Genomic DNA, 25,999 nt, shown 5'->3' on the forward strand with positions numbered 1-25,999 from the left:
ATAACAAATAGTAATAATTGGGTTCACTCTTGTTATGGATCTAGTCTTTATGGCCCATTACTAAGGTTTTATGTATAAAAAGTTTTTCTCCATCGCTTTTAGTTTTTTAGTTATGATTGAGTTAATTTTGGAAAATCAACAATTTTGATGTTTAATCGATTTAGAGCTTATATATAAAAAATGGTAATAATTGGGTTCAATCTTGTTATGGATTTAATCTTTATGGTCCATTGCTAAGGTTTTATGTATAAAAAATATTTCCCCATCGCTTTTAGTTTATGAGTTATGATTGAGTTAATTTTCTAAAATCAACAATTTTGATTTTAATCGATTTAGAGCTTATAAATAAAAAATGGCAATAATTGGGTTCAATCTTTTTATGGATCTAGTCTTTATGGTGGATTACTAAGGTTTTATGTATAAAAAATATTTCCCCATCGCTTTTAGTTTATGAGTTATGATTGAGTTAATTTTCGAAAATCAACAATGTTAATGTTTAGTCGATTTAAAGCTACTAAATAAAGAACGGTTATAATTGGGTTCAATCTTTGTATAGATCTAGTCTTTATGGTCTATTATTAAGGTTTTACGTATAAAAAGTATTTCTCCATCGCTTTTAGTTTTTGAGTTATGATTGAGTTAATTTTCGAAAATCAACAATTTTGACGTTTAATCGATTTAGAGCAGTAGTGTCCACTAATTTTTGATCAATCGACTTTTTATATATGTAAATGTCTTGCCAAGATCGACCGAAGAGTTTAAAGTAACCTTCCTTTTTTTTTTGCTCTGAGGCCCAGATATTAGATATTTCAGATTCATGATTTTCTTGGCGATCGAGTAGTCTCTCTCCATATCTTTCTCTTCTCTTTTCCATTCAATCAGCACTCTGGCGACTTTTCCATGCTCTATCATGGTTGCCTTAATATTCGTTCTGGCTTTGATCTAGTCTCATTCATTCTATCGTTTGACTTTGCTTCTTGAGAGTGTTCCTTGCTACTACAATGCATTTCGGTATTTCTAGTTTTCCAACTTTTTCCCTACATTAAGTAATTTCTTCGTCTACAGCGTGTTCCATATGGCTCTATTGATGGGTTTTTACATTCTCATGCATGGTAATTCATTTTTATATCATTTTATCAGGAATTGTAGAAATGTAATTAGATAATTCATGATGATTTCACCAGGAAATAGCTCAAAAACCATTAAAAAGCCTTTAATTAACCCAAAAAGCGTAGATGGAGTTGGGCGGATAATAATTTTTCATTATGAACTTAATTAAAGTCTTCGCTACCTTACCGCTTTTTATTTATGGTTTTTTAACAATATTAATATTTATTGCAATTACAAATTATGAATTCGGCTGAAGATGAGGTGTATGGTTCGAAATCATTAATTATGTTCGAATATATTTTACATCTTGTCACATAACGATTTATTCCCCACACTTTCTTTGTCTCTTGATAAATCCTACATAAATTTATTCTTATGACCAAACCAACATCCTACGTTTTCCTCATAATAAAAGTGCATCGTCTTCTTCCTCCGAAAGTGAGGAGGATTGTCCGAGATATAAAGTCTACGTCCTCTGTAGGACGATGCACCGTCGTAGAGGCCCACGCGAAATATACTCCATTATGGTCACAATGCTCCAACGACCCGAACTTAAAACAACGAACTCAACGAATTCTTTTTGATTACTTATTACGTTAGATAAGACGACACTCAAATTGTTTTATGCTCCACTGAGAAAACAAAAAAAAATAACATTTTAGATCCTCTAATTGTTTAATAAGTAATTAGTCCAAAGCAATCAATTTTTTAGAGTTTAAAATTTCTCGATTTCTAAGTAATAAGATCGAAAGCGCTGCTATTATTAACAATATAAATTATCTACTTTGCAATAGTCTTGTTGTACTTTCACTGGTCGCCGTCTGTTGTGTTCTTTTTGCACGTCCCATATCTCTCCCTGCAACTGGCCATGAAAGATCTCGAGAGTCCGAGCCGTATCTCGATACCACGCTTCAGTCTCGACTCGAACCTTCTACGTCTTGCACACGTTTTCGCCAACGACTGTTGTTATTGTTGCTATTTTTTATTATTCGAGTGCGGTTTGCGGCAACCGTGTCGTACGTAAATGTTTGGTTATTTCGACGCTTTCTTTGTTCTGATACTTAAATTGAAAATTAATTAGCACACGGTCAAGTGAAACATTTTAATTTGATGGTTTGTTTGATATATATTTTGTAAGAAACACCCACAAGAATCCTATTAAGTTAGATATAAAGAGAAACGACCCGGCATGGACCGTTTATGATTCATCTCGTGTTTAGAATAAAAGAAATAAATTCAATATCAAATTTGCCTATCGCAAGGTCGTTTATTTTAAGATGTTCTTTCAGTTCTTATTAACTTAATCATTTGTAGCAGTTTCCTTTTTCCGTGTTTCCGAAGCTTTCGCAAAGTTACACAAACAATACCATGTTACGGTTACGAGATTGTGTTGCAACCATGTGGGATCTTCAACCGAAACTAATTGACCGAGTTTTTAATCCTTTATTATTATTCTTATTGTTACTTTTTCTAAATTGAGTTCTTTTTTGAATTATGAAATTTTGAAATGCGATTTCTTATTACAGTTAATGCGTGGACCATTTTTAGAGTGAGCGCGAAAAGTGCAAGTGACTTCTTTTCCCGGGCGACTTTCGCCTTAATAAGTGGGTTACGTTGGAAGGTCGCCGGCTGGTCCTTGAACTTTCTCGCGCCGAAATCGGGTTTATTCCGAAACGGCAATGACAATATTTGCACGCATGGAATGCGTCTCTCGTGTGTTTAAGAATTATTCGAACTGGATCGACCCACTTTGAACCTCAATTTAAACTCAATTTTTATTTAAAACGATACGGTAATAAACATAAGAAATTTATTTTTGATTAATTAATTAGAGCTTAGAAAAATATTTATTTCGTTATTAAATTCAAAGTTGCTCTCGCGACCTTAGTTTGATATTATTTGGGGCAAGGTTCGTTCATTCAAAGTTGACGCTAATTGAGGAGAAGTCTTGGGAAGGTCGATCGTATGTGGTATTGTCAATTAAAGATGCGAATCTTTAAGTTTCTTCTATTTCTAACATATTTTCTGTTCATATTTTTTTCAATTTTTGTTGCATAAGTTTGGAAAAGAAGTTTTATTATTTTACATATTATTCTAAATATATATATAACAAATCAAGATATATTTATTACATAATTATATTAATAATAATGGTTTGAATTGTTTCACTTGACCAGGTGTGCGAGTTGTGCGATATCCATACGGTTTTCACACGATATCATATTCGTTATACGATAACTTAGCCTATTTTTGGGTTTAATAATTTATTTCATTAGGTTACCATATTATTAACAAAAACAGTGACGTAAGAGTTAAAAAATGGTTTCATCGAGAATTTCTTATCAAATGCATTACGAATTAACGCGGCCGCAAGACACGAGGGTTTTGGCACCTCTACAGGAATTATCCCGGCTTAGGATTGATACTAGAGAGCCCGATATGCCCGTTTTGTATGTAGCTATGGCCACGTGGGTGCCCAGGTGCAATATGTTCCACAGGAAGGACGGCAGTTGCAAGTATGTCAATGTCTGGTCGCTTTTCGGTGCTCAGACGCGTGCCGGTTACCTACTTTTTCAGCGACCAGCTGAAATATATCGTCTCCTTTCCTCCTGCCGCGCCATATTTGGTAACGATCTTTTTCCTTTTTTTTCGCACGTCCCGATATGGGCAATAATAGAATCCGACCATATGCTGTGTTGGCCAAGGTGATTCTAGTTGATAGCGTACGTTTTTCTTCTTCCTGTTGAAACGATTAGAACGTTTGTTTATTTCATAATAACAAAATTAGCAGCTCGTAGGTTGTCATGTCCACCTCAGACCGAAATTTCTCGTTTTCAAAACCGTGCGCGAATTTCGCGGTGGACTCAACACGCGTTTAAAAAAAGTGCCGTGGTTGTCATTTTGGTCTCTGGCTGGAATTTGAAAACTTACGACCGGCAAAAAAGTAAATAAAACAATTGAAACTAAAAAAGAAACGTTGTTTCTAGTTCTGAGCCAGAAGACCAAACTGACAACATCTCCAAACTCGATGACACGCAACCGAGCGAAAGTGATGTTTCGATGGCAACCGCTGACGAAAAGGAAACTCCGAAGAAAACGCCGTTGTCAAAGCCGAGACATTCGGGGAAACTAACGCCGGTACAAATCGAGAAGAAGAAAGAAGCAGAGAAGAAACGCCAAGAGAGGATAGAAGCTTTAGAGAAGAAGAAGGAATTAAAAGAAATTAAGGAGCAACAAAAATTACGAGAAAAAGAGGAAAAACAGAAAGAAAAGGAAAAGATGTTGAGGGAAAAAGAAGAAAAGAAGAAAGAAAAGGAGATTAAGAAGAAGGAAAAAGAAGAGAAAGACGAATTGAGGAGGAAAGAAAAGGAGCAAGAAAAGATCGAAAAGCAACAAAAAATCGATGAAAAAAATAAAGAAAAACAAAAATTAGAAGAGGCCAAATTAAAAGCAGCCGCCGCGTTCACAAAGTTTTTCACAAAACGTCCAGAAAATGAAAACGATAAACTAGATAATAATACCCCTCTTGTTAAAGGTTCCATTAATTTCATGCCTTTTGAGATAAAAGCCGATATGAAATTAGCCCCTCTAACAAGAAGTGAAATATCAATGAACGAAAGAAACGATCTCGATGAACTCATCAAAAATCAAAACACAAAAAATTTATATCTAAACGAATTAAAAAATAAACAACCTCGAACGTTCGGAAAAACTTGGCCGAAATTAGACGACTCAGATGATGTAGTTGTAATCGGAGAAACCGTAGAAGAAGAAAAACAAAAAATCAAAAAAATCCGTGCTAAATATTTCTTATTCAACGAAAACCAACGCCCCGCTTATTACGGCACCTTTCGAAAATCATCGAAATCTATCCGCCCGAAAAAACCGTTCAACAAAGACGAACAATTATTTGATTATGAAGTCGATTCCGATGAAGAATGGGAAGAAGAACCCGAAGGGGAATCGTTAAAAGGAACCGATGATGAAGACGAAGAAAAAGAAAGCGAAGGAAACGAAGCTAACGACGATTATTTGGTTGATAACGAATTCTTTGTGCCACACGGTCATTTAAGCGAGGATGAAATCGATGATGAAGCTGAAAAATTAGATCCTGAAATTCATAAAGCAAAGTTGCAATTATTAAAGAACGAATTTGAGGAAGAAAGGAGATTAAAAACTTTAAGAATTCGCCCCTTGGTTATAGGATCTTGTTGGGATGGAAAATCTAACGATACTTTAATGAAAAACAGTATTATCAAATACTTGGAACCTTACTCTTTAATAATATCCGATGAAAAAATCGAAATCCAAGATAGATCCACTGTTATCGTTGGAAACGTTGGAAAAAGAAAAGTTAAACAACCACTTAGCTCGGAGCATCTTCCGTTATTTTTAAAATTCGTCCACGGTCGTTCTGTTAAAGGTAAAGAATTGATTAAGATGTTTATTGAAGGCCTCGAAGAGCAAGGTATTAATATTCACGTTTCTCGATTTGCCGTTGGAAAACAATTGAGGAAATACGCGGAGTGGAAAAATAAAGAGGAAGGTGTGAAGAAGAAGTGTTGGCTTGTTAAAGAAGAATTTCAGAAGAAATTTGATCTGGATTTGGTCTCTTCCAAACTTGGCGATGTTTCGTTGAAGGCACCATAAAGGACTTTATGAAACATTAAAAACATAAATTGTATTCGTTATTTTATCTACGTTTCACTTTTATATTCCAATGTAATAAATTTAGATATTTTTTACTATAACATTGAAATCGCCTTTTTTTTTAAGTATTCTTTTCCATATCCTTTTTAAATTTGTGTTGTGTTAGGACGCCATCTAATCGTGCTAATCATTTAAAGATTTGGCGGATTGTTTATTAATGTCATATCAAATTTGAAACGTTGATTTAATTTATATCATAGAAAAATAGATATAAATATACAGGGTGTCTCACGTAACTGGTTCGTTAGAACTTTTTCATTTTCCACTATTCGTAGAGATTTGAAATTTTGGTAGCATGGGTTGTTCATTCGGAACTTTCGATCTAAAATACTTTCAAGATGGCCGCCACTTCCGGTCTACCGGAAGTAGACCATAACTTCGCTATTTTAAATGGAATGCTATCGTTTTTATTACACAGTTTAATTGTACGTAAAAAAATAGGTTGACTTTGATAAAAGTTATTGGTACCTAGCGTTTTTTGTTTTCGAATTATTTTGGTTTTAAACTTTTTCTGGTAAATTTCAACATGGTCTTTAAAACTCCATATCTCAGCCAAAGTTCATTCAAAAAAGATCTACTTTGGCACGATTACTCTTCAGATGTTGTCAAATAGATTGCCATTTATTGTATCGGAGTATCTTATACAGGGTGGTCAAAAATTGAATTACTGTTTCTCCATATTCAAAGTCGAAAATTTTAAATGGAACGCCCAATATTTTTTTAGGCTATCAGGAAGAGAATCTAATTCTCTACAAATTACCTATACACATTCCCATACATATTTATTGTAGTTTGCCTCATTTTGCGATATTTATTAAAACATTCACGAAATGCAGATTTTTTTATTAGAAAGCTATGGAATGTTGACAGTTTTTGGTCTATGTTTGTATTATTGTTGCCATTAGTTACGTTTGAGGACGGGTGTAAGTTATTGAACATCATGGTAAATTATTCCAACGTCGATATTTGAAATTGATGATGAGAGATGCCTAACAAACCTAACAACCATCACGAGGAAAAATTTCAAAAAATTGATAATGAATTTATTAGTTCTGGATATATCGAGACCAAAAGAAATCGCATATTTCCGGTCACCAGTGATGAAGACAACGAAATAAATAATTTAACGTATTTTATTGCATTTCCAAATTCAATTTAATAACAAATTTATATGTTTATTCAAATCTAATTTTTGTCATTAACTTTTTGTTTTAATAGTTTCATTTATTTGATCTTCTGTTTCTTATTTTTGGTAACTAAAGGCTAGTAAACTAAAAGATTATCAATCGTAGTTAATAGTACAAATAATAATAGAAAAAATAAATTAAACAAAAAACTGTCAAAATGTTATGGCCTTCTAATAAAAATACAAACGGTTTCCTGCATTTTCTGCATATTTTGATAAATTCACGAATATGAGAGAAACTACAATAAATAAGTATAGGAATGTTTATAGATAAATTGTAGAGAATTAAATTCCCTTTCGTGTAGGCAAATAATCCATTGAATATGGAGAAACGGTAATTCAATTTTTGACCACCCTGTATAAGATACTCTAATACAATATATGACAATCTATTTGAGAGGATCTGACGAGTAATCGTGCCAATGTAGAGCTTTTTTGAATGAACGTTGGCTGGGATATAGGGTTTTAAAGTGCATGGTGAAATTTGCCAAAAAAACCTTAAAATCAAAATAACTCGATAACGAAAAACGCTAAGTACCAATAACTTTTATGAAAGTCAACATATTTTTTTACGTATAATTAAAAGGTGCAATAAAAACTATAGCATTCCATTTAAAATAACGAAGTTATGGTCTACTTCTGGTAGACCGGAAGTGGCAGCCATCTTGAAAATATTTTAGATCGAAAGTTCCGACTGAACCAACCCATACTACCAAAATTTCAAAACTGTACGAATACTGGAACCTAAAAAAGTTCTAACGAACCAGTTACGTGAGACACCCTGTATATAGAAGCATTACTCCCCACTATTTTTTCGATCAAATTGAATTCAACGCCTCTAGTGGTCTGCGGTACCTACTACTTTTAATAAAGCGCGAAATTTAAAAGTATTTTCATTCAGTTAATAGTTATTAATTATTGATTTCAAACTTCCACCAGTCAACATGAAAATAATAACAGTAAAAGTATCATTTTCATGTTGACTGGTGAAAATTTTAACAAATTTAAGAAATGAAGGCAAATAAATTTATAATTTATTTCTTCGTTTTTTTTGCACAGAGCGTTCAACAATGATTGTAAGGTGTTTGAATTTCCCGCTTTTGCGTTTAATTTTTAAGGTTGGTATGAGAAAACTAATAAGCATAGGCGTATCATAGGAAAAAATCGGAAGGCATTAAAAAATTTATGTTTAAAATTTATCAATGTGTAACTTAATTAACAAAATTTAAAAATGTGTATGAAATCAATTGATATTTTATCACCTTTTGTTATAATAAATGTTGAAATTTGTTAACTCGAAAGCAATTAAAACATACCACGCCACTGATTGTTAAAAATACGTCGAAAACACCACCCGGTACCAACGTTGTTTGTCAAATGTTACTAAAAGTCAAGCGCGCCAAATTCAAACACCTTACAATCATTGTTGAACGCTCTGTATATATTACTTGCTTGAGCAATAATTTCATTTTTGGTTAGTGTACTCGATATTTTTCCTTTCAAAACTTGATTAACTTTTTTACAAAAATTAAATAATAATAATCGTATAAATTTAAAATATACTCAATTACATCTTCTTTATGGTGGCATAAATATGTAAAACAGACTTTTTGTTTCAAACTTTTGTAGTTGTCTAATACATAAGAAATTATGTGGTAACATTTTTTTAGTGTAGTATTTTTGTTCGAACTCTTATTAATTATATGGTTAACACAAAATTTGCAATTAAACTGTTTTATTATATACAGGCTGTCACACAAAAAATGCCCCAAACTGTAACTCTGTCATTTACATTCCGATTTTCATGAGCGGGTTATCAAATGAAATGGTTTCATGAATACTATGATTCATGCTACAAATAATTTTTTTCCAAGGCCGTCTTCAGTTTTAAGCGATTATTAACTTTTGCTTTTCAAATTGCTCTATATATTTTTCTTTACGTCATTGGATAGAGATTGTTTTTCTGAATCCACTGATGTACAATACATCCATTTTGAATATAATTTTAGTAGAGAAAAGACACCTGTATATATAGGTTGCCACACAAGAACGCCGCTAGCTGTATCTCTGTCATTTACCTTGCAATTTTCATGACCTAGCTATCAAATGAAATGGTTTGATGAATACTATGATTCATGCTACAAATAAACTTTTTTCCAACGCCATCTTCAATTTCTAGCGATTATCAACATTTGATTTTCAAATTGCTCGGTATGTTTTTCTTCACGCTATTGGATAGAGTTTTCTTTTCTGAATCCATTAATGTACAATACATCAACATTAATTGTAATTGTAGCATAGAAAAACATTAAAATAGTTTCTGAACATTCTCTTAAAGTCACTTGTGTTATACTGTAGTGTGCCATGGGATAAATGAAAAACCAACTTATAAGTATCATTGACAACTGGTTGGGCATTGAAATAGCATTTAATGACTGTTATCAGTTTTGCGTGTTATTTTTTTCCATGGCACACTGCAGTATTACAGAAGTGACTAAGACAATGTTCGGAAAATGTTTTAATTGTTTTTCTCTGCTAAAATTACAATTAATGTTAATGTATTGTACATCATGGGCTCAGAAAACAATTTATATCCCATAACGTGAAGAAAAACATACCGAGCAATTTGAAAATCAAAAGTTGATAATCGCTTGAAATCGAAGATGGCGTTGGAAAATGTTTATTTGTAGCATGAATCATAGCATTCATCAAACCATTCATCAAACCATTTCATTTGTTGCCTCGTTCATAAAAATCGGAAGGTAAATGACAGAGTTACAGCTTACGGCGTTCTTGTGCGACAACCTGTATATACAGGTGTCTTTTTTCTGCTAAAATTACATTCAAAGTGGATGTATTGCACATCAGTGGATTCAGAAAAACAATCTCTATCTAATGACGTGAAGGAAGACAAATATATGGAGCAATTTGAAAAACAAAAGTTAACAATCGCTTAAAATTGAAGATGGCCTTGAAAAAATTTATTTGTAGCATGAACATAGTATTCATCAAACTATTTCATTTGGGGCGTTTTTTGTGTGACACCCTGTATAACCGGCTACATATGTAAATACAGATATTTGTAATGGGTGATCATCTTTAATAATATTCTGGGGTATATACCATACAAGGTTCTTCTTCAAACAAGTTTTCTTGCTCTTTTAAATCGTTTAAAAAAGCTGTTGGCTTTAATAAATTGAAGTTATCATCTCCCTCGCAGTTTGCTCATGATGATGGGACAATATTTTTCTCACTAATAAGGATTTAAAGGAATCCGCAAATCTCTGGCAAGTTGGGTTTACGGTGTCCAAACAAATTTTCGAGAGGGTCTTGGTTCACCTGCCTCAGTATAAAGAAAGGAATTTTCTTTTTTTCCATGTTATGTGAAATCATTAAAAATCCTATTAATGTTATTATTGAATTTTTAAGGGTGGGCGGTACCGTTTTTTCTTTAGTCTGGTCTTCGAAATACATATTTTGTAGTTGCTTAATGGCATCTAAAAAAATTTAAGCAGATATTACATAATACTATAAATTACATTTTGATTGGGATATCTCTCCAGAAGTTGCGGAGTACCACGAGAAAAAAAGAAAGGAATTTTGGTGTAATGTCATCAATAGAACGACATAGTTTTAAATTTCCCGCTTGACTTTCGAGCGGGAAATACTTTGTAAATCTAGGGATTTTAAGCAATTTTAAAGTCCCTAGATTTACAAAGTACAGCGGTTTGACTCCATTTTGGCTCGAAAGTCAAGCGGGAAATTTAAAACTACAAACCAAAACATTACGCCAAATTTCCTTTCTTTTTTTCTCGTGGTACTCTGAAGAGTTGAAAGTCCTTTTTGCAACTCCAAAGGCAACAAGACGGCAATATTTTTGTAAGTAAGTGGTGAGATGCAGTGACAAGCTGTCAAACCGCCATTTTGGCTCGAAAACAGGCTTCATGTACACTTTGTAAATCTAGGGACTTTAAACAATTTGTGCTTACAGTGCTATCTAGCCGTCCGTGGTACCCATTAAATATCTGTCTTTATTTATACGTATTGAGTTAACACACCTTGATTTATATTTTCGTGGTATATTACGCCAAAACAAGTCTGTGTATTGCCAAAGATTTATTTTCTACATTCCGTTCGTCCCCATGATGTGAATGTACAAAATGAAGAACGTGTTATTGATTTAGTACTTGACGACCCTTCAATTAGTACTCGGCGTATAGCGAGCATGTTACAAATATCCCAAAGTTTTGTATGGCGTGTATTGAATCGAGAAATGTTACATCCGTTTCATCGCCAAAATGTTCAAGCATTACATCCTGGAGATACTGAGCAACGCTTAGCATTTTGCCACTGGATTATTCAGCAACATGCTCAAAATAATAACTTCATTTCCCAAGTTCTGTGGTCTGATGAAGCGTGTTTCACTAGGGACGGCATAAATAATTATCATAACGAACATGTGTGGTCCTTGCAAAATCCACATGCAATTAGACCAGGAAGATTTCAGCAACGGTTTAGTGTAAACCTTTGGGGTGGCATTTTTAACAATTCTTTGCTACCTGTATGGGTGATAAATGAACGCTTAAATGCAAATATGTACAGAAATTTCTTGGGGCATAACCTTTTCGATTTTATCGACGACGTACCACTTAACATCGTTCAAAATATGTGGTATCAGCACGATGGTGCACCACCACATCGAGGAAGAGAAGTCATCGCTTGGTTACATGAACATTTTCCAAACAAATGGATTGGCAATGGAGGTCTGGCCACCACGATCCCCAGATATAAATCCGCTGGATTATTATTTCTGGGGACACATGAAGCAGCTTGTGTACCATGTAGAAATTACTACCCGTCAGCAACTACTGGACAGAATTCAAGATGCAGCTAATAGCATACGGAATGATCCAAATATCATACGTCGTGTGATAGAATCTTTACTTCGTCGATGTGAGGCGTGCATTCAAGCTGAAGGCGGACATTTCGAACAATTTTTGTAATTTTTAAACTTATTTTTTGTGTTACATTTTCATTTGCCTATTAAACTGTGTAAAATTTTCAAAGGCTTGTAACTGTTTAAGGCTAAACACATACTGACGCGACGAGCAAAGCGGCGAGCAGAGCGGTGAGGAAAGCGGCGAAAACAAACTATACATATCCAAATGAGTAGAACATAGTGGTGCGGCGCGGCGCCATGTAGCAGTGAGGTCATAAGAGAGGATAGCGGCGCGTTCAAGCAAGTTTGTTTTCTCCGCTCTCCTCTTTGATACAAAATGGATGTTGAAACTAATATTTTGAAAGTTTATATTTTTTAAAAGACCAGTTTACTGCCCGAGCTAGTACCGGAAATCTTCCAGATACAGAGCATGACAATATTCTGGATGAAGATGCAAACTCCTACTTATCGCAATCAAAGACACAAAATTTGGATGAATCCATTACTGTCGACACATCACCGTTGGAGAGTACTTCTTTACAAAACAAAGGCATTGAACTGAATGCGTCCATACATGCTGCTAAGGGAAGCAAAAGGAAACGATGTGATTCGGACATTGGTACAGCACTTATTAGATTAGAAGAAGAGAAAATACAGATTTTAGAAAAACAACATAAAAAATCACATGATGAAGACGAAAGTTTTTTTCAAAGCCTTTTACCGCACACACGCACACTCAGTCCACAAAGAAAAATGTTATTAAGAATGAAAATGCAAGAACTAGTTTACAACTTTGTTTACGGGCCAAGCGAAGGTATTGCAAGCCAAAGTACTTCTCAAACTTAAAACATACATATCTACGAAACGAATCCATCCCAACTAGTACAGTTGCAACCTGCTGTATATGACTACTCGAATCCTACATCAGTAGGGTCTTATTTAAGCAATTTTTCCGAGGAATCCGTTTATAAAACTAATACTTTTAAACATATATAACATAACAAAATATTTGTTTTTTAACATTATGTTTGCAACTTCTTGTGTTTTTAGTTATACAGGGTGTATCTGAATGACATGCCCAAACTTCAGGGGTGATTTTTTAGGCAATTTTAAGGGTACTTTAATATATAAACCATGGGCGACTTGGGCTCCCCTAAGGAGCTACACCCCTCCAAAAATGGCGGAAAATTTTGGTTTAATTTTTTTTTTTTCAAAAACCATAAACGCTAGGACAACGAAATTTGGGAAATATGTTTAACTGGTAGTAGGGCACGTTTTCACCCTATTTGTACTTTCAACCTATCCTTCTAAACTACTAAACGTAACCACCCCCTTTATATTTTTGCTAAAATTTTTTTATACAGAGGGTAAATACATTAAAAAAAAATTACATAGGTAGATGAAAGTATCCTAAAACTTTTTTGTCTCTCTAAAATTTTTCCAAAAACGACTAATTTTTGAGAAAAAAAATAATAAAGCAAACACTGCTCGTTCAACAACGGGGTTGTCGATCAAAAGTTGGAATGAATTTTTAATGAAAAAATCTTAGTAGGCTTTGCAATCTTTGTCAGAAATATTTTTGACGTTTAAATGTCAGTGGTTTTCTTACTATTATTATTGTTTTTCAAATTAATTTATGAATAAAGTTCTATCGCATTTACGCTCGTTCACTCGACGTTTCAAAATTTTAAATAAAACAATAATAATAGTAAGAAAACCACTGACATTTAAACGTCAAAAATATTTCTGACAAAGATTGCTAAGCCTGCTAAGATTTTTTCTTTATAAATTCATTCCAACTTTCGATTGACAACGCTACAGCTTAACAGTTAGTGTTTGCTTAATTAATTTTTTTCTCAAAAACTATTAACTTTTCGAAGAACATCAGAGAGGCAAAAAAGTTTTAGCACATTTTCGTCTATCTAAATAAAATATTTTCAATGTTTTTATCATCGTCATAAAAAAGATCTAGACAAAACTTGAACGGGGGTGGTTATGTTTAGTAACTTAGAAGGGAAGATTGAAAGTACAAATAGGCTCGAAACATGTCCTATTATAAGCTAAACATATTTCCCAAATTTCATTTTCTTGGTGTTAATGGTTTTCGGGAAAAATAAAATAAACCAAAATTTTTCGCCATTTTTGAAGGGGCGTAGCTCCGCAGGAGAGTCAAAATAGCTGATAGTTTACATAAGAAAGTGCCCTTAAAATTGCCTAAAGAATCACCCCCTGAAGTTTGGGCACGTCATTCAGATACACCCTGTATAAAGTACAAAATCAAAAAAAAAAGTGTTTACTTACCTTAAGGTCACTGCAATACGTTCTGCGGGATTGATAGGGTTGCAATTAAAATTGGTCCATTTTTTTAATAACTTATGTTGAATTTTTTAACAAGATATAATCGAATGTTGTAATAGTCATACGAAAATAGGAATGAAACTTCCGTGGATGCTGGCGTAGTTGTTCATACAAATGATGAAATTCGCCATGTATATGTCTACTTTTATTTATTTCATGTACATTACAACTTCTCTTCCTTTTATATTTTAATAAATACCAAATTTTCTGGGAAGAATTTTGTAATAGTAATAAATCCATACCTCCTTATTAGACGCGCCACTATGTGAATGCAACTCTTTTATTACCGCGATTCTCGGTCGCCGCTTTCTTCACCGCTCTCCTCGCCGCTTTGCTCGTCGCTCCAGTATGTGTTTAGCCTAACCAAAATGAATCGGACCCATATTCATATAACATTTTTTCCTTAGAATCGCATCACCTTTCATCTGCCAAAGTTTGTCATAGAGCTAATGAATCACCCTGTATAGTTCTGTGCAGAATAAAAAATTGAAAAAATTTCTTATTACAGCTTAGGAGAAATCTAATTTTTTTTTGACATAGAAGGTAAAAGGTAGTAAGAAGGATAGAACACATTTCTAGTTGTATGGTGGGTTCAGTGAAATTTTATATCGCAATGTTTTAGAAAATATGACGTAAAATAGAAATGTCAATGTCGCAATAATATTACAACATTTTACTATTCAGTTAGTCAAAGTACGTAATCATGAAATGATTGGACTTTAGCTGATAAAAATATAACTTGGCCAATACCCAATATGATCGGCCACATCTGAAATATCCGATTTTTGGATTAAATTAAATTAAACATCTGATCCTATCTTTTCCTATATTTTCCCTTTAAAATCTTTTTATTTTTGGTACAAATGAGTTTTGATTTTACAGTAGCCAAAGAGCACACCGTTCGCGACAATACGATAGAGGCACTAGCAATGAAAGACGTTACAAACGAAGCCATCGACGCTCGCCGACTTCGAAAAAACGCCATCGTCACCGTCACGAGAGATCATCGTCGAAGAGGAAACATAGCCGGAGGTCGTACTCTTCGGACCAGGTCAGTGTTTAAAACCGTTTAAACGATTACGTTCCCGATAGATAAACGCATAAACTAGGGTAAATATGCACTTATCGACACGTCTACGTGCTAAAAATATAAGAAAACCAATTTTAAAACATAAATATACCACTCTCTTTTTTTTTAAGTTTCTTTTCCTGTTTTATTAAATTTTAATATTTTTTTTAGTACTAAATACGATTCAAATTTGGAACAAACATTTCTTTCGGATTTGTCATCATTACGAGTCTATCCTTATTAACTAACTACGCAACGATGATACTTGCTCGCTTGCTCATCGAGTTAGCTATTTCAAGTCTATTTCTGTTCTGGCATCTATTTTCGTTATTTCGAACCACGAGTCCGCTTCTGTCACTCGTCCATGTGCCGCGGTCTCTGTCGGAGAGTTTACGTCATAAGGATGGTTGAAGAAATATGGCCGAGTGGACCCCGAAGCAGCAATTTGCTGCAGCAAGAATTTTTGTATTAGCTTTACCACAAAGAAAAATCGAAACTCTCCGACAGAAAAGTTTTGGGTTTTACCCCCCGATTTTTCACCATGAAAGTGATAACTCATCGAGTGGATTTGATGATGTGACGATCAGGTCTGATAGTTCCACTGGGTACGATTGTTTTGGATTTTTTGATGATGAACAGGTTAGAGGTGTGAATTAATTGTTAATTTTTCTGGGAACGAAGCTTTTTCACTGTTTGTATTCCTCAAAACGTTTTCGATGAAAATTTTCTAAGAAGCAGCATCTCCGGGTTCTTTCTTTTTAAATTAATCTAATAAATCATATCGCTTTATTCTTTGGAGCCGTTCTAGAAAATCGTTAAACGTAACAATTACGGTAAATGAATGTTTTTGCAATGATTCAACGCATTCTCCTTTTTATTTAACTGTATTTACCTTGTTTTTCAATAAAGTTTGTACTTGAAAACTAAAACCCCCACCTTTCCCAATTGTTTTTCGATTGCGGCCGCCTTCCTTTTCCGAAAAACATTAAATAATAATAAACATCAGCACCAAGTTCGGCGAATCTTTATTTTTCAAACATTTTCGTACATACATACTGATTAGCACCACGTGTGATGCTCAGTTTCGATCTAATCGCCTTCACGGTTTCTTTAAATTCTTCGTCTTCGAATCGATTTTGAGTCGACGCTTGCCTTATCGCTATCAGTACGCGGCGGTGCATGCTACAAGGAGGAGGTTTGTTGTTCTTTTGGCGGCAGTGTTGCGGCGTTAACGTCACCGCGATTATCGCCGAAGCGCGCAAAATGGTGGTTGATGTTTGTGAAAAGAAATTGAGGAAACATGGGAGGGCCTTAAGGTTACTACTTAGGATAAAAAGGATTTTTCGGAAATTTGTTATACAGGTCAGACAAGTTTAGTTTTTTTTAACGTTGAAAAATCGGTGTTACGTCGAGTACGTTGAATGTATTTATAGAAAGAACGTTGGTTAGCATTTTTATTCCGTTTAGATTTCGTTATCGCGGAATATTCCTCCAATCAGGCCTAAACAGCGATAATAATAATGTAAGTAATCGCTGTTTTTAAATGAAAACGTCTCCTTTATGTGGTTGTGAAACTAGATTTTGCAATTTTGTTTGATTTGATTGCGATATCAACTAATCAAATAAAGGCTTTTTGATTTTTAAATTTGACATTGACATTTCAAGGTTGCGCAGGTTGAGCATACCTTGGCGTCGTTTTTCGAAACCTTCCATCAAATCATAAGATGCGCAAGCGCTTATGATCCTGTGGGATTAAACCCGATGGAGGCCGAGTGAGCGCCCCCGTCGGCGTCGAGGCGCTATTTTGGTCCGACGATATTTGGCAGGAACGTCGGACACCTTCAGTGCAAAGAGCGCGAGTGACCCCGTGAGATGGTGGCGGATTTTCCGCTGCTATGTACGGCACGAGCCTGTCGATTTCCCGTTTGAGGGGCACCTACGACGACTACGAGCGTCTCGGCTATCCGAATAAACCATCGTGGGGCCAAATGACTAATTCAGCGACTGGTGGAAATGGGGGCGCTTCAACCGCAAGAAGAAATCATCGGTATCAGCGCGCCTCAACAACCGCGAGCGTCACTCAAATGCTCAGTGATTCTTGTTCGAGCCTCCTACAAAAATTGACGACGCGAGTTCGGGGGCCTTCGGCGACGGTTGAGCGGCAATTAAAAAATAACGGATTAAGTTATTCGAATCACCCCCTCGAATCAACTCGGGTTACATCCCCCGGGTTTTACGCCTCCGCAAGAACGAGATTAGAAGACAAATATTCTTCGGTACTTGAAAAAATTTATGGCAAAAAGAAGGATGAAACATCTTCGAAACCAATTCCTTTAAGTAAAAGTGCCACAACCTCAAATATTTCGTATCCTTATCTTTATCAACACCACAACAACAACAATAACAACAACAACAACATTTATAACGGAATTAGAGAAAAAACGCCTTATAAAACATCATCAAAAAAATACCCAGAACCTCCTTATAGCTACCTCGATCGCGACGCCGTTTATAGAATAAGACATAAATCCACCACCAGCAACAGTGGTCAAGCGGAATTACGCCCGAGAAGATCCTCAAAACCAATAAGAAGTGGAAAAAGTGAATGCAACGAAAAGCGAAAACCCAGCTTAAAATTATGCCCGGTTGAAATGCCCCCATTAGATGATATTAGAACAACTCCAGTTCCTCCTGTTGTTCCTGCAGCAATAACTGCCAATTTATCCCCGTTAACTTTAGACGATGAAGCCACCCCGACGCCTTCTATGCCTCCTCAAGATCCGGTTTTATCGGAGAGAGAGGCGAAACGGAAGGAAATACAAAATTTAATTATGAAATATTCCGCTTTGGACGAAGTTTATAATAAGAAAAGTACCCAACCTGGTGTTCATAAAAGCGCCGCGGCTGCTATCGCACAAAAATATCATCCGGTTAGAAACGCGGCGGTTGTAAGTAAAGGTTGTTTTTTTGTAAAGTGGTGCTGAATTGGACGAATACTAACAAACAATAAAACGAATGAAAGAAAGTTGTTTTGTTATGACTAATAAAGTTTTTTTTATCAATATGTGTCGATTTCTTTATGGTTTGCCAGATGAATTAGGGCGAAAGTGACGAAGTTTTTTCGATTGTTTATTTTTAGGTAATTGCGCATGAGTGTGCCCAAACCTGACTTGATGCAGTACTATAACTGCCAATTCGAACATTGTAAATGTTAAAATATGATGCAGAAATTTCTGTTTTCATAAACAGGCTTTATGACGTCAGAATTGCCTCTATCATCTATTTCGTTTGCTTTGAAGATCTCATCTATTAAGCTTTGTTAAATATTTTTTTAAGTTAATTTAACATTGACTATTTCAACGTTAAAAGATTATCCATTCAAATTTTCTTACACAAAATGGCATCAATTAAAAACTTGATTTAAATTTAATTTTTCCGTTTTGGCAATAACAATGAATTATTTTGTTTTTCTTAGAAAGTTCCTAAACTCATAGATAAATACGGCAATCTGTCCAACATTTTATTTCAACATATTACAACTACGTTGTAATACTTTAAATACTTTTGTAAATGATTACTGAAATCAATTTTGTTTGAAAATGGTAATCGATTCGATCAAAGATTAGTTATCTTAAGCATCCAAATTTGGTTTTGCACACCAAAATGTTGAACCTTTTTCTTTATTAGGTTCAGTATAAAGTAATGAAAGGTAATGATATTCGATAACAAATAAATTGCTAAAAATCCTTGATCGCTTCAGCCATCATTTATGTCATTTCTAAACTCCAAACCAATTCAAATACAGCTAAGACAATTCTTTGCTGATTCCACTATTTTTATGGTCTCCTTCAATCATTTCTGATTCTTTATCAGATAGAATTACATCAAAAAACCATAACTGAGTGTGGATAAAAAATGTAATTATCCACAAAAAGTTAGAAATGGAAATTCAAATACATTCAATGTACTTTTCGCAAATGCTACATGAAAAGATTGTGTAGGAAAATAATAACTAAAATTATAATCAAATTCACACCGTTTATTTCGCAAACCATAAAGAAATCGACATAGTAACAAATTTTGTAAAAAATGGAAACTCTCCTAGTTTTTGCACACTCACAAATGTTCTATGCTATAGTTCAATTTTGTCGATCGTAATTTCTGCAGCATTAATCCCAGGTGATGTTGTATAGCTAGATTATAAAATTTCATCCTCAGCAAGGTTGAGATTAAACCCAAGGCATTGCAAAAAAAGATTTTCATCACTCATTACATCCAGACGACTTCATGTATCTAGTATTTTGGTTGCCTAAATAGTATCATAGTCAAGATGAGAGATTTGGTCACAAAAACAATTTATTTGTATGGTACTTAAACGGAAAATTTTAAATTTTTGATATTGGTACCAATAAATCTTCATTATTTTGTGTTAGGTGATGAGTCCATTATCTTCTTCTTAGTCTGCCATCTCGTAGCGCTTCCTTTGCCCATCTGTTTGAATACGTCGTCATTTGTTATTCGATGTATCCATGATATGCGCAGAATACGATGGTATAGGTACATTTTGAGGGCATTGATGCGACTCTCTAGTTATTGATTGAGTGTCCAGTTCATACATTGCAATTTAGTCACGATTTGTACAGAGAGGCTTCATAGAGTTAAACATCCTTCTGACCTGCTCGATTTATGAGTCTTATTATTATTATTGCTGCCGGGCTGAGGAGGGCGGCCCCTCTCGTTACCGCGACCTATAAGATCTATTGTAACTTTAGCCCTCCAAAGGTTTAGGGCAAATGTAGGTCCTTAATGAACCTTAGTATTGTCCTGAGGTCTTGAACCTTTATGTCGGTAGGTAACAGGGGAGTTTTACCGAAGACGTTGTGCCTTAGACGTCCTCTAGCGACGCAATTGCACAGTATATGTTCAGCAGTTTCTGACTCGTCGTTGCATAGTCGACAAGTTTAATCCTCAGCTTGTCCAATGTGGAAGAGGTGGTATTTTAGGGGCACATGGCCGGTTAGGTAGCCTGAGAGCGTTCTTAGATCCCCTTTGCTGAGGCATAAAACCTCTTTGGTTTTGTTTTGCGACGGAGTTATCATACTCTTCGCTTGTCTGTGACCTGGAAGTTCTTTCCAGCGTAAGGCTATCTTTGAAGCCTCCCAGTTGTTGATTATTTGTTTTAGGTGGCTTTTTTGTAGTCCACATCCAGGTTGGGGTCCAATGAAGGGCGTGTTTGCTGCCTCTTTGGCCAGCTCATTGCCCTCAATGTTGCTGTGACCTGGAACCCACCATAGGGTAACATCATTGCCCCTAGCGAGTTCTCTCAGGTTGTTGGTGCACTCTCTGATCAGTGCGGAGCCACACGTGTAGGCCTGAATTGCCTTTAAGGCGGCCCGACTGTCGGTGAAAATGTTTATGGATGCACCTTTTTGTCCCTTCTGTAGGTTCAAAGCGGTGCAGAAGTTTATATCAAGAACTTCTGCTTGGAAAATTGTTAAGTCCGAGCTGAGGGGCAATTTGATGTGGCTATTTGGTCCACTGATGCCCATGCCTACTCCAGATCTTACTGTCTTTGAAGCATCGGTGTACCAGGCTAGGGCTCCTCTTTTTAGTTGAGGCCCTCCTTTCGCCCGATCATCCCTGCTACTAAATATGACCTTATACGGTTGGTTGAAATTGTATTCCGTCGGTATAAGGTCCGTTTTAATTTCAATCAGGTGATTTAGACATGGGTCTTTGAGGATCTCGTGGTGTCCTCTGAGATTACCCTGCATCAACTTGAGTGAAGAAACTGTTTTCAGTGATAAGGCACTTAAGGCTGCCTCCTTTTGTATATATATGTGGAGCGGTGTGAGACCGAGTAGGGCTTCCAAAGCAGCCGTCGGACAGGATCTCATTGCACCCATTATGTTAAGACATGCTAACCGCTGGATTTGTGCCAGCTGTTGTTGAGCTGTCTTATGTTTTGTTTTTGGCCACCAAACCAATGAGGCGTAGGCGACCATGGGTCTGATTATTGCTACGTAGGCCCAATGAGCCATTCGTGGTTTGAGACCCCAGTTCCTTCCTAGGAGCCTGCGGCAGATCTGGTTTGCCATGATGGCCTTTTTCCTCACCTTATCTAGGTGTGAGTTCCAGTTTAGTTTACTATCAAGTATTACCCCTAGGTATTTAGTTTCTGTTTTATGAGTCTTAGTCTTGGCAGTATTCATGTTGATCAAATCTCTATTTCATCAGATGTTGTGTTCTTTATTTGACTCCAGTACAATTGTGTTCAGTTCGCCTTCATTAATGTTCAGGATTTGAAAATTTCTGCAAGCTTGCCATATTTGATTTGGGTTGCTAGTCAGAAAGAGATGCTTGGATAAGGAAAGAAAAATGATACAAGAAATCCACAAATACTTTTGAGGAGTGGAAAATAGATGGAGTGGAGATACCGATAAGGCGAGATGGACGAAACAGATCCTGCTGATATTATGTCATGGTTTGTACGAAAATGGGGAGAAATAAATTACGGAAACTTTCTGCCGAATCTTGGTTTATATGCCAACTTCATGATTTTCATAAAAAATAAACATCATCTTGCTTAACAAAACACATTTGTTTTGAACATAAATTGGAATGAGTTTGCAAATTCATTCTGTGGCAACTTAATGTAGCAAAAACAAAAATATTTGTAAAGAAACTCTTTAAAGGAAATTAAATTAAGTTATCTATTATTTCCTGTAATTTTCATTACGGTTTATTTACCTCGTTGATGAAGAACAAAGTTTAAATTTACGAACAGACGTTTATTTAAGCGAATAGGCGAAGTAGTTAGCACCACGTGTGTTTACAAATTTTCGAATAGCTGCCCGAAAACTTGGCCAAAGCTTTATTTAAAAAAAAATTCTTTCAAAATTTGTACAAAACTTAATTTTTATTTCAATCTATTTTCTGAATGTACTTTGACGTAGCGCCGATATTCTCAGAAACCACCCGAATAAAACCCTGTTTACAACCAAAAATAATCTGTATGTGCGTGTGTGGATGAGTGTGTGTGTGTCGTGAGTCGACACAACCGGCCGACTTTCCAACGTTACCTCTCATTTATTTTTAGTAATGTTACATTGCGATCGTTGGCAATGGATGGACCATATAAATTTATACGTCGACTTCTTTTATAAGTATTTCGTTCAAAATTTTTTTTTGTTTATATAATTTTTTGAATCATACAATTTCCTTTTTCTAATTCAGCATGAAATTGATTTCAATTTTAAAAGTAGTAAAAATAAAAATGTTATCCGAGGCGAATTGAGATATTTTTAAAATTGCGTCAACGCTTCGGGTTTATCACCGTTTGCGAAAAAAAAAAATTAACTCGCGCGAAATTAACGTGAAAACAACAATATTTTGGGTTGTGACGTCTTTGTGAATTAAGATTTCAAATACTAAGTTTGTTTCCAAGTTTAATTAACCCTGCATGAAACGCAAAAAAAGAGAATTAAAATAATAACAGGAAAAGAAACTTTATTTCGCCCCCATTTAATTTTTAAATCTTTTTCATCCTCGATTACCTTTAATTTTTTTTTTTATATATAAATAGATCACCATGATAATAATATCGTTTAAATCGATATTGTTTTAATGGTGGGCTTATTAATTCTTTTTTTTTTAATAAAAACGCTAAATAAAATATAAAATAATCGCTCACAAAAAAAAAAAAACATAAAACTATTTAAGATAGTTGAGAGTGTAATATTGTTGTGAGAAATTTTGTTGTTGCAATGAGAAAAAGAGAATATGTACCGTATGTTGATTTGGCAATACGTTTGCCCTTGTTTCCTCTGTCTGCTTATTGGGCCACACACCTCCACGTAACGTTGGCTGCATTGCTCGACCCCGATCCAACTTCAACCTCCAATGATGATGATGATGACGTTGATGACCCGCCCCCTCCAACATTCTGGACGCTATGATGATGATGATGATGTTGGTTGATGATGCCGAAACGCAGAGCTCTCGAGCACCTTCTGTCGAGGACGACGAAGAGGGACACCTCATTTACCGGTCTGGAGATGTCCTGCAAGACAGATGTTCGTGAATACTTACTGTTTACACTTAGAAGTTCTTTTTCGGATAAGTCAAAAATATTACATAATGATAATAATTAAAAAAAACAATGTTCAAAAAAGTGCCCCCTACTATATTATTATTATTATCTTTTTTGCCGTGTCGTAAAAATACGATTTCTGTATTTATTATTTTTATTAACAAATTTCTTTTCAGCGTCTAAAATAATGTTTATAGAGGATCGGCTGGGTACTTAATATAAAACGCTTTTCTTTGAAGAGTTAAGTTAAAAAGTTTTGTAATTTTATGGGGCTATCAAGGTCGCCAACTGCACCACGGGTTATTTGCATATTTCCATAAGTTGTCCGTGTGGAACGCGATTGCCGACTTATTTACCATAACATAAGTGTCCTATTGATTTCTTGTCTTTTTTTTGTTTTGCTAAATTTACGCTTAAAGTAATTTCGGTGAGATATTTGGGTCAACTAAATTTCGTAAATTTTATTTTAACAAAATTTATTTTTATTTTTTTTAATTTCGTCCCAGTCGATCCACAGGTAAATTCCACTCAAAAACGTTTTAATTCAAATTATTACAAAAAAAATCATAAAATTAAACTCTAAATTTTAAGTAAAAAAAATTCTTTTTAATTTAATTTAATTAATTAAAATTAAAAAAAAAATGGTTTTACCTCATTCGTTTCTTAACCACCAATTTTATCCGATTACTTTTATTATTTTCGATTGGTCGTTAACAATTGAGGTCAAATCATTGTCGTTTTCTTGTTAACTAATTGAATTTATTGTTCAATTTCAGATAAAATTCTCGGCACGTTGGGAGAAGGCACCTTTGGAAAGGTCGTCAAAGTGAAAGATCTGGAATTGTAAGTCTTATTTAATTAATTCATTTTAAATTATTCATTTTGATGTAAACGTTTTCATTTAGGGATCATTCGATGGCTTTGAAAATCATCAAAAATGTCGAAAAGTACCGGGAAGCGGCTAAATTAGAGATTAATGTCTTGGAAAAAATTGCTGATAAAGATCCTGATAGCATGTAGTAAGTATTAATCACATCTGTTTATTTTGGTGGTCATTCAATTTTTTCAATTCATTGATAGCGAAATAATTCGTTAAAATAAGTGCTTTTCTTGCGCCGTTAATAACTCGATTTGTTGAACGTTTTCCAACACATTTGGTTGGCAAGATTTTGGTTGATCGCGTACATGCTAATTTTTAAATTTAGTTACAATTCAGCTTAATATACTTTGGCTAATGGACTTTTGATCGAGGTGTTGTTACATTAACTACGTTGTTTCATCTCTAACTCCAATATACTAAGAATCGTTTCTTTCTTACCCAAATGCAATATTCTAAATAAGTTGTTTAATACAGAATTAAGATGAAATTTTATGATTATGCTAAATATTAAGGTTGCATGGCACTAAGTGTGATGGCAACATCACCACAGCGTTGGATCCAAATTAAGAGTAGGAAATTAGGAAAACGATAAAATCACCACATCATTTTCTGAAAAAAAAAAAACAAAGTTCAGAACACATCTGATCTTCATATACAACTCTTCTAATTACTACATGTAGAGGAAAGTTAATTGTACATCAATCGTCTCAAGAGATTTCTTGTATTGTTATTCTCCAAGTCGTTTTCCATGTTTAAAAAATCAGCCATTTTCATACCATCTCCTGTTTCCTCTACAGATTTTGTCAGCCTTCTTAAATGTTTCCTCTTTCTCTCGTGTGCATCTCTCTATCTCCGTTCTATACATTCTTATTTTTCCACAAGCAGCCCTCTGCAACACCAAGCACTGTTCTCAATCCATTTTATCCACCCCACCAATTGTGTTCCATCATCTCACATTATTATTATTATTATTATTATTGCTGCCGGGCTGAGGAGGGCGGCCCCTCTCGTTACCGCGACCTATAAGATCTATTGTAACTTTAGCCCTCCAAAGGTTTAGGGCAAATGTAGGTCCTTAATGAACCTTAGTATTGTCCTGAGGTCTTGAACCTTTATGTCGGTAGGTAACAGGGGAGTTTTACCGAAGACGTTGTGCCTTAGACGTTCTCTGGCGACGCAATTGCACAGTATATGTTCAGCAGTTTCTGACTCGTCGTTGCATAGTCGACAAGTTTGATCCTCAGCTTGTCCAATGTGGAAGAGGTGGTATTTTAGGGGCACATGGCCGGTTAGGTAGCCTGAGAGCGTTCTTAGATCCCCTTTGCTGAGGCATAAAACCTCTTTGGTTTTGTTTTGCGACGGAGTTATCATACTCTTCGCTTGTCTGTGACCTGGAAGTTCTTTCCAGCGTAAGGCTGTCTTTGAAGCCTCCCAGTTGTTGATTATTTGTTTTAGGTGGCTTTTTTGTAGTCCACATCCAGGTTGGGGTCCAATGAAGGGCGTGTTTGCTGCCTCTTTGGCCAGCTTGTCGGCCTTCTCATTGCCCTCAATGTTGCTGTGACCTGGAACCCACCACAGGGTAACATCATTGCCCCTAGCGAGTTCTCTCAGGTTGTTGGTGCACTCTCTGATCAGTGCGGAGCCACACGTGTAGG

At 35.1% G+C, this 25,999-nt stretch overlaps 1 protein-coding gene across 14 annotated transcripts in view; it reads left to right on the forward strand.

The window, feature by feature from the left end:
- The window catches only part of LOC111418173 (Darkener of apricot), a 38,508-nt gene that overhangs the window by 3,956 nt on the left and 8,553 nt on the right, over positions 1-25,999 (forward strand). For 3 of the 14 annotated variants that reach the window (XM_071199652.1, XM_023050636.2, XM_023050644.2), the window contains one exon: positions 4,098-5,869. In XM_071199652.1, coding sequence (XP_071055753.1) covers positions 4,098-5,760 — 1,663 coding nt within the window. In that variant the 3' untranslated portion in view covers positions 5,761-5,869. Of the gene's footprint in view, positions 1-2,017; positions 2,224-3,386; positions 3,627-4,097; positions 5,870-15,185; positions 15,355-16,748; positions 18,321-23,368; positions 23,448-24,240; positions 24,308-24,369; positions 24,484-25,999 lie in introns of those variants that run through there. The other 11 variants (XM_071199655.1, XM_071199657.1, XM_071199656.1 and 8 more) reach the window with 9 other exon arrangements.

This window comes from Onthophagus taurus, chromosome 10, assembly GCF_036711975.1.
Source record: "Onthophagus taurus isolate NC chromosome 10, IU_Otau_3.0, whole genome shotgun sequence".
Classification (NCBI taxonomy): domain Eukaryota; kingdom Metazoa; phylum Arthropoda; class Insecta; order Coleoptera; family Scarabaeidae; genus Onthophagus; species Onthophagus taurus.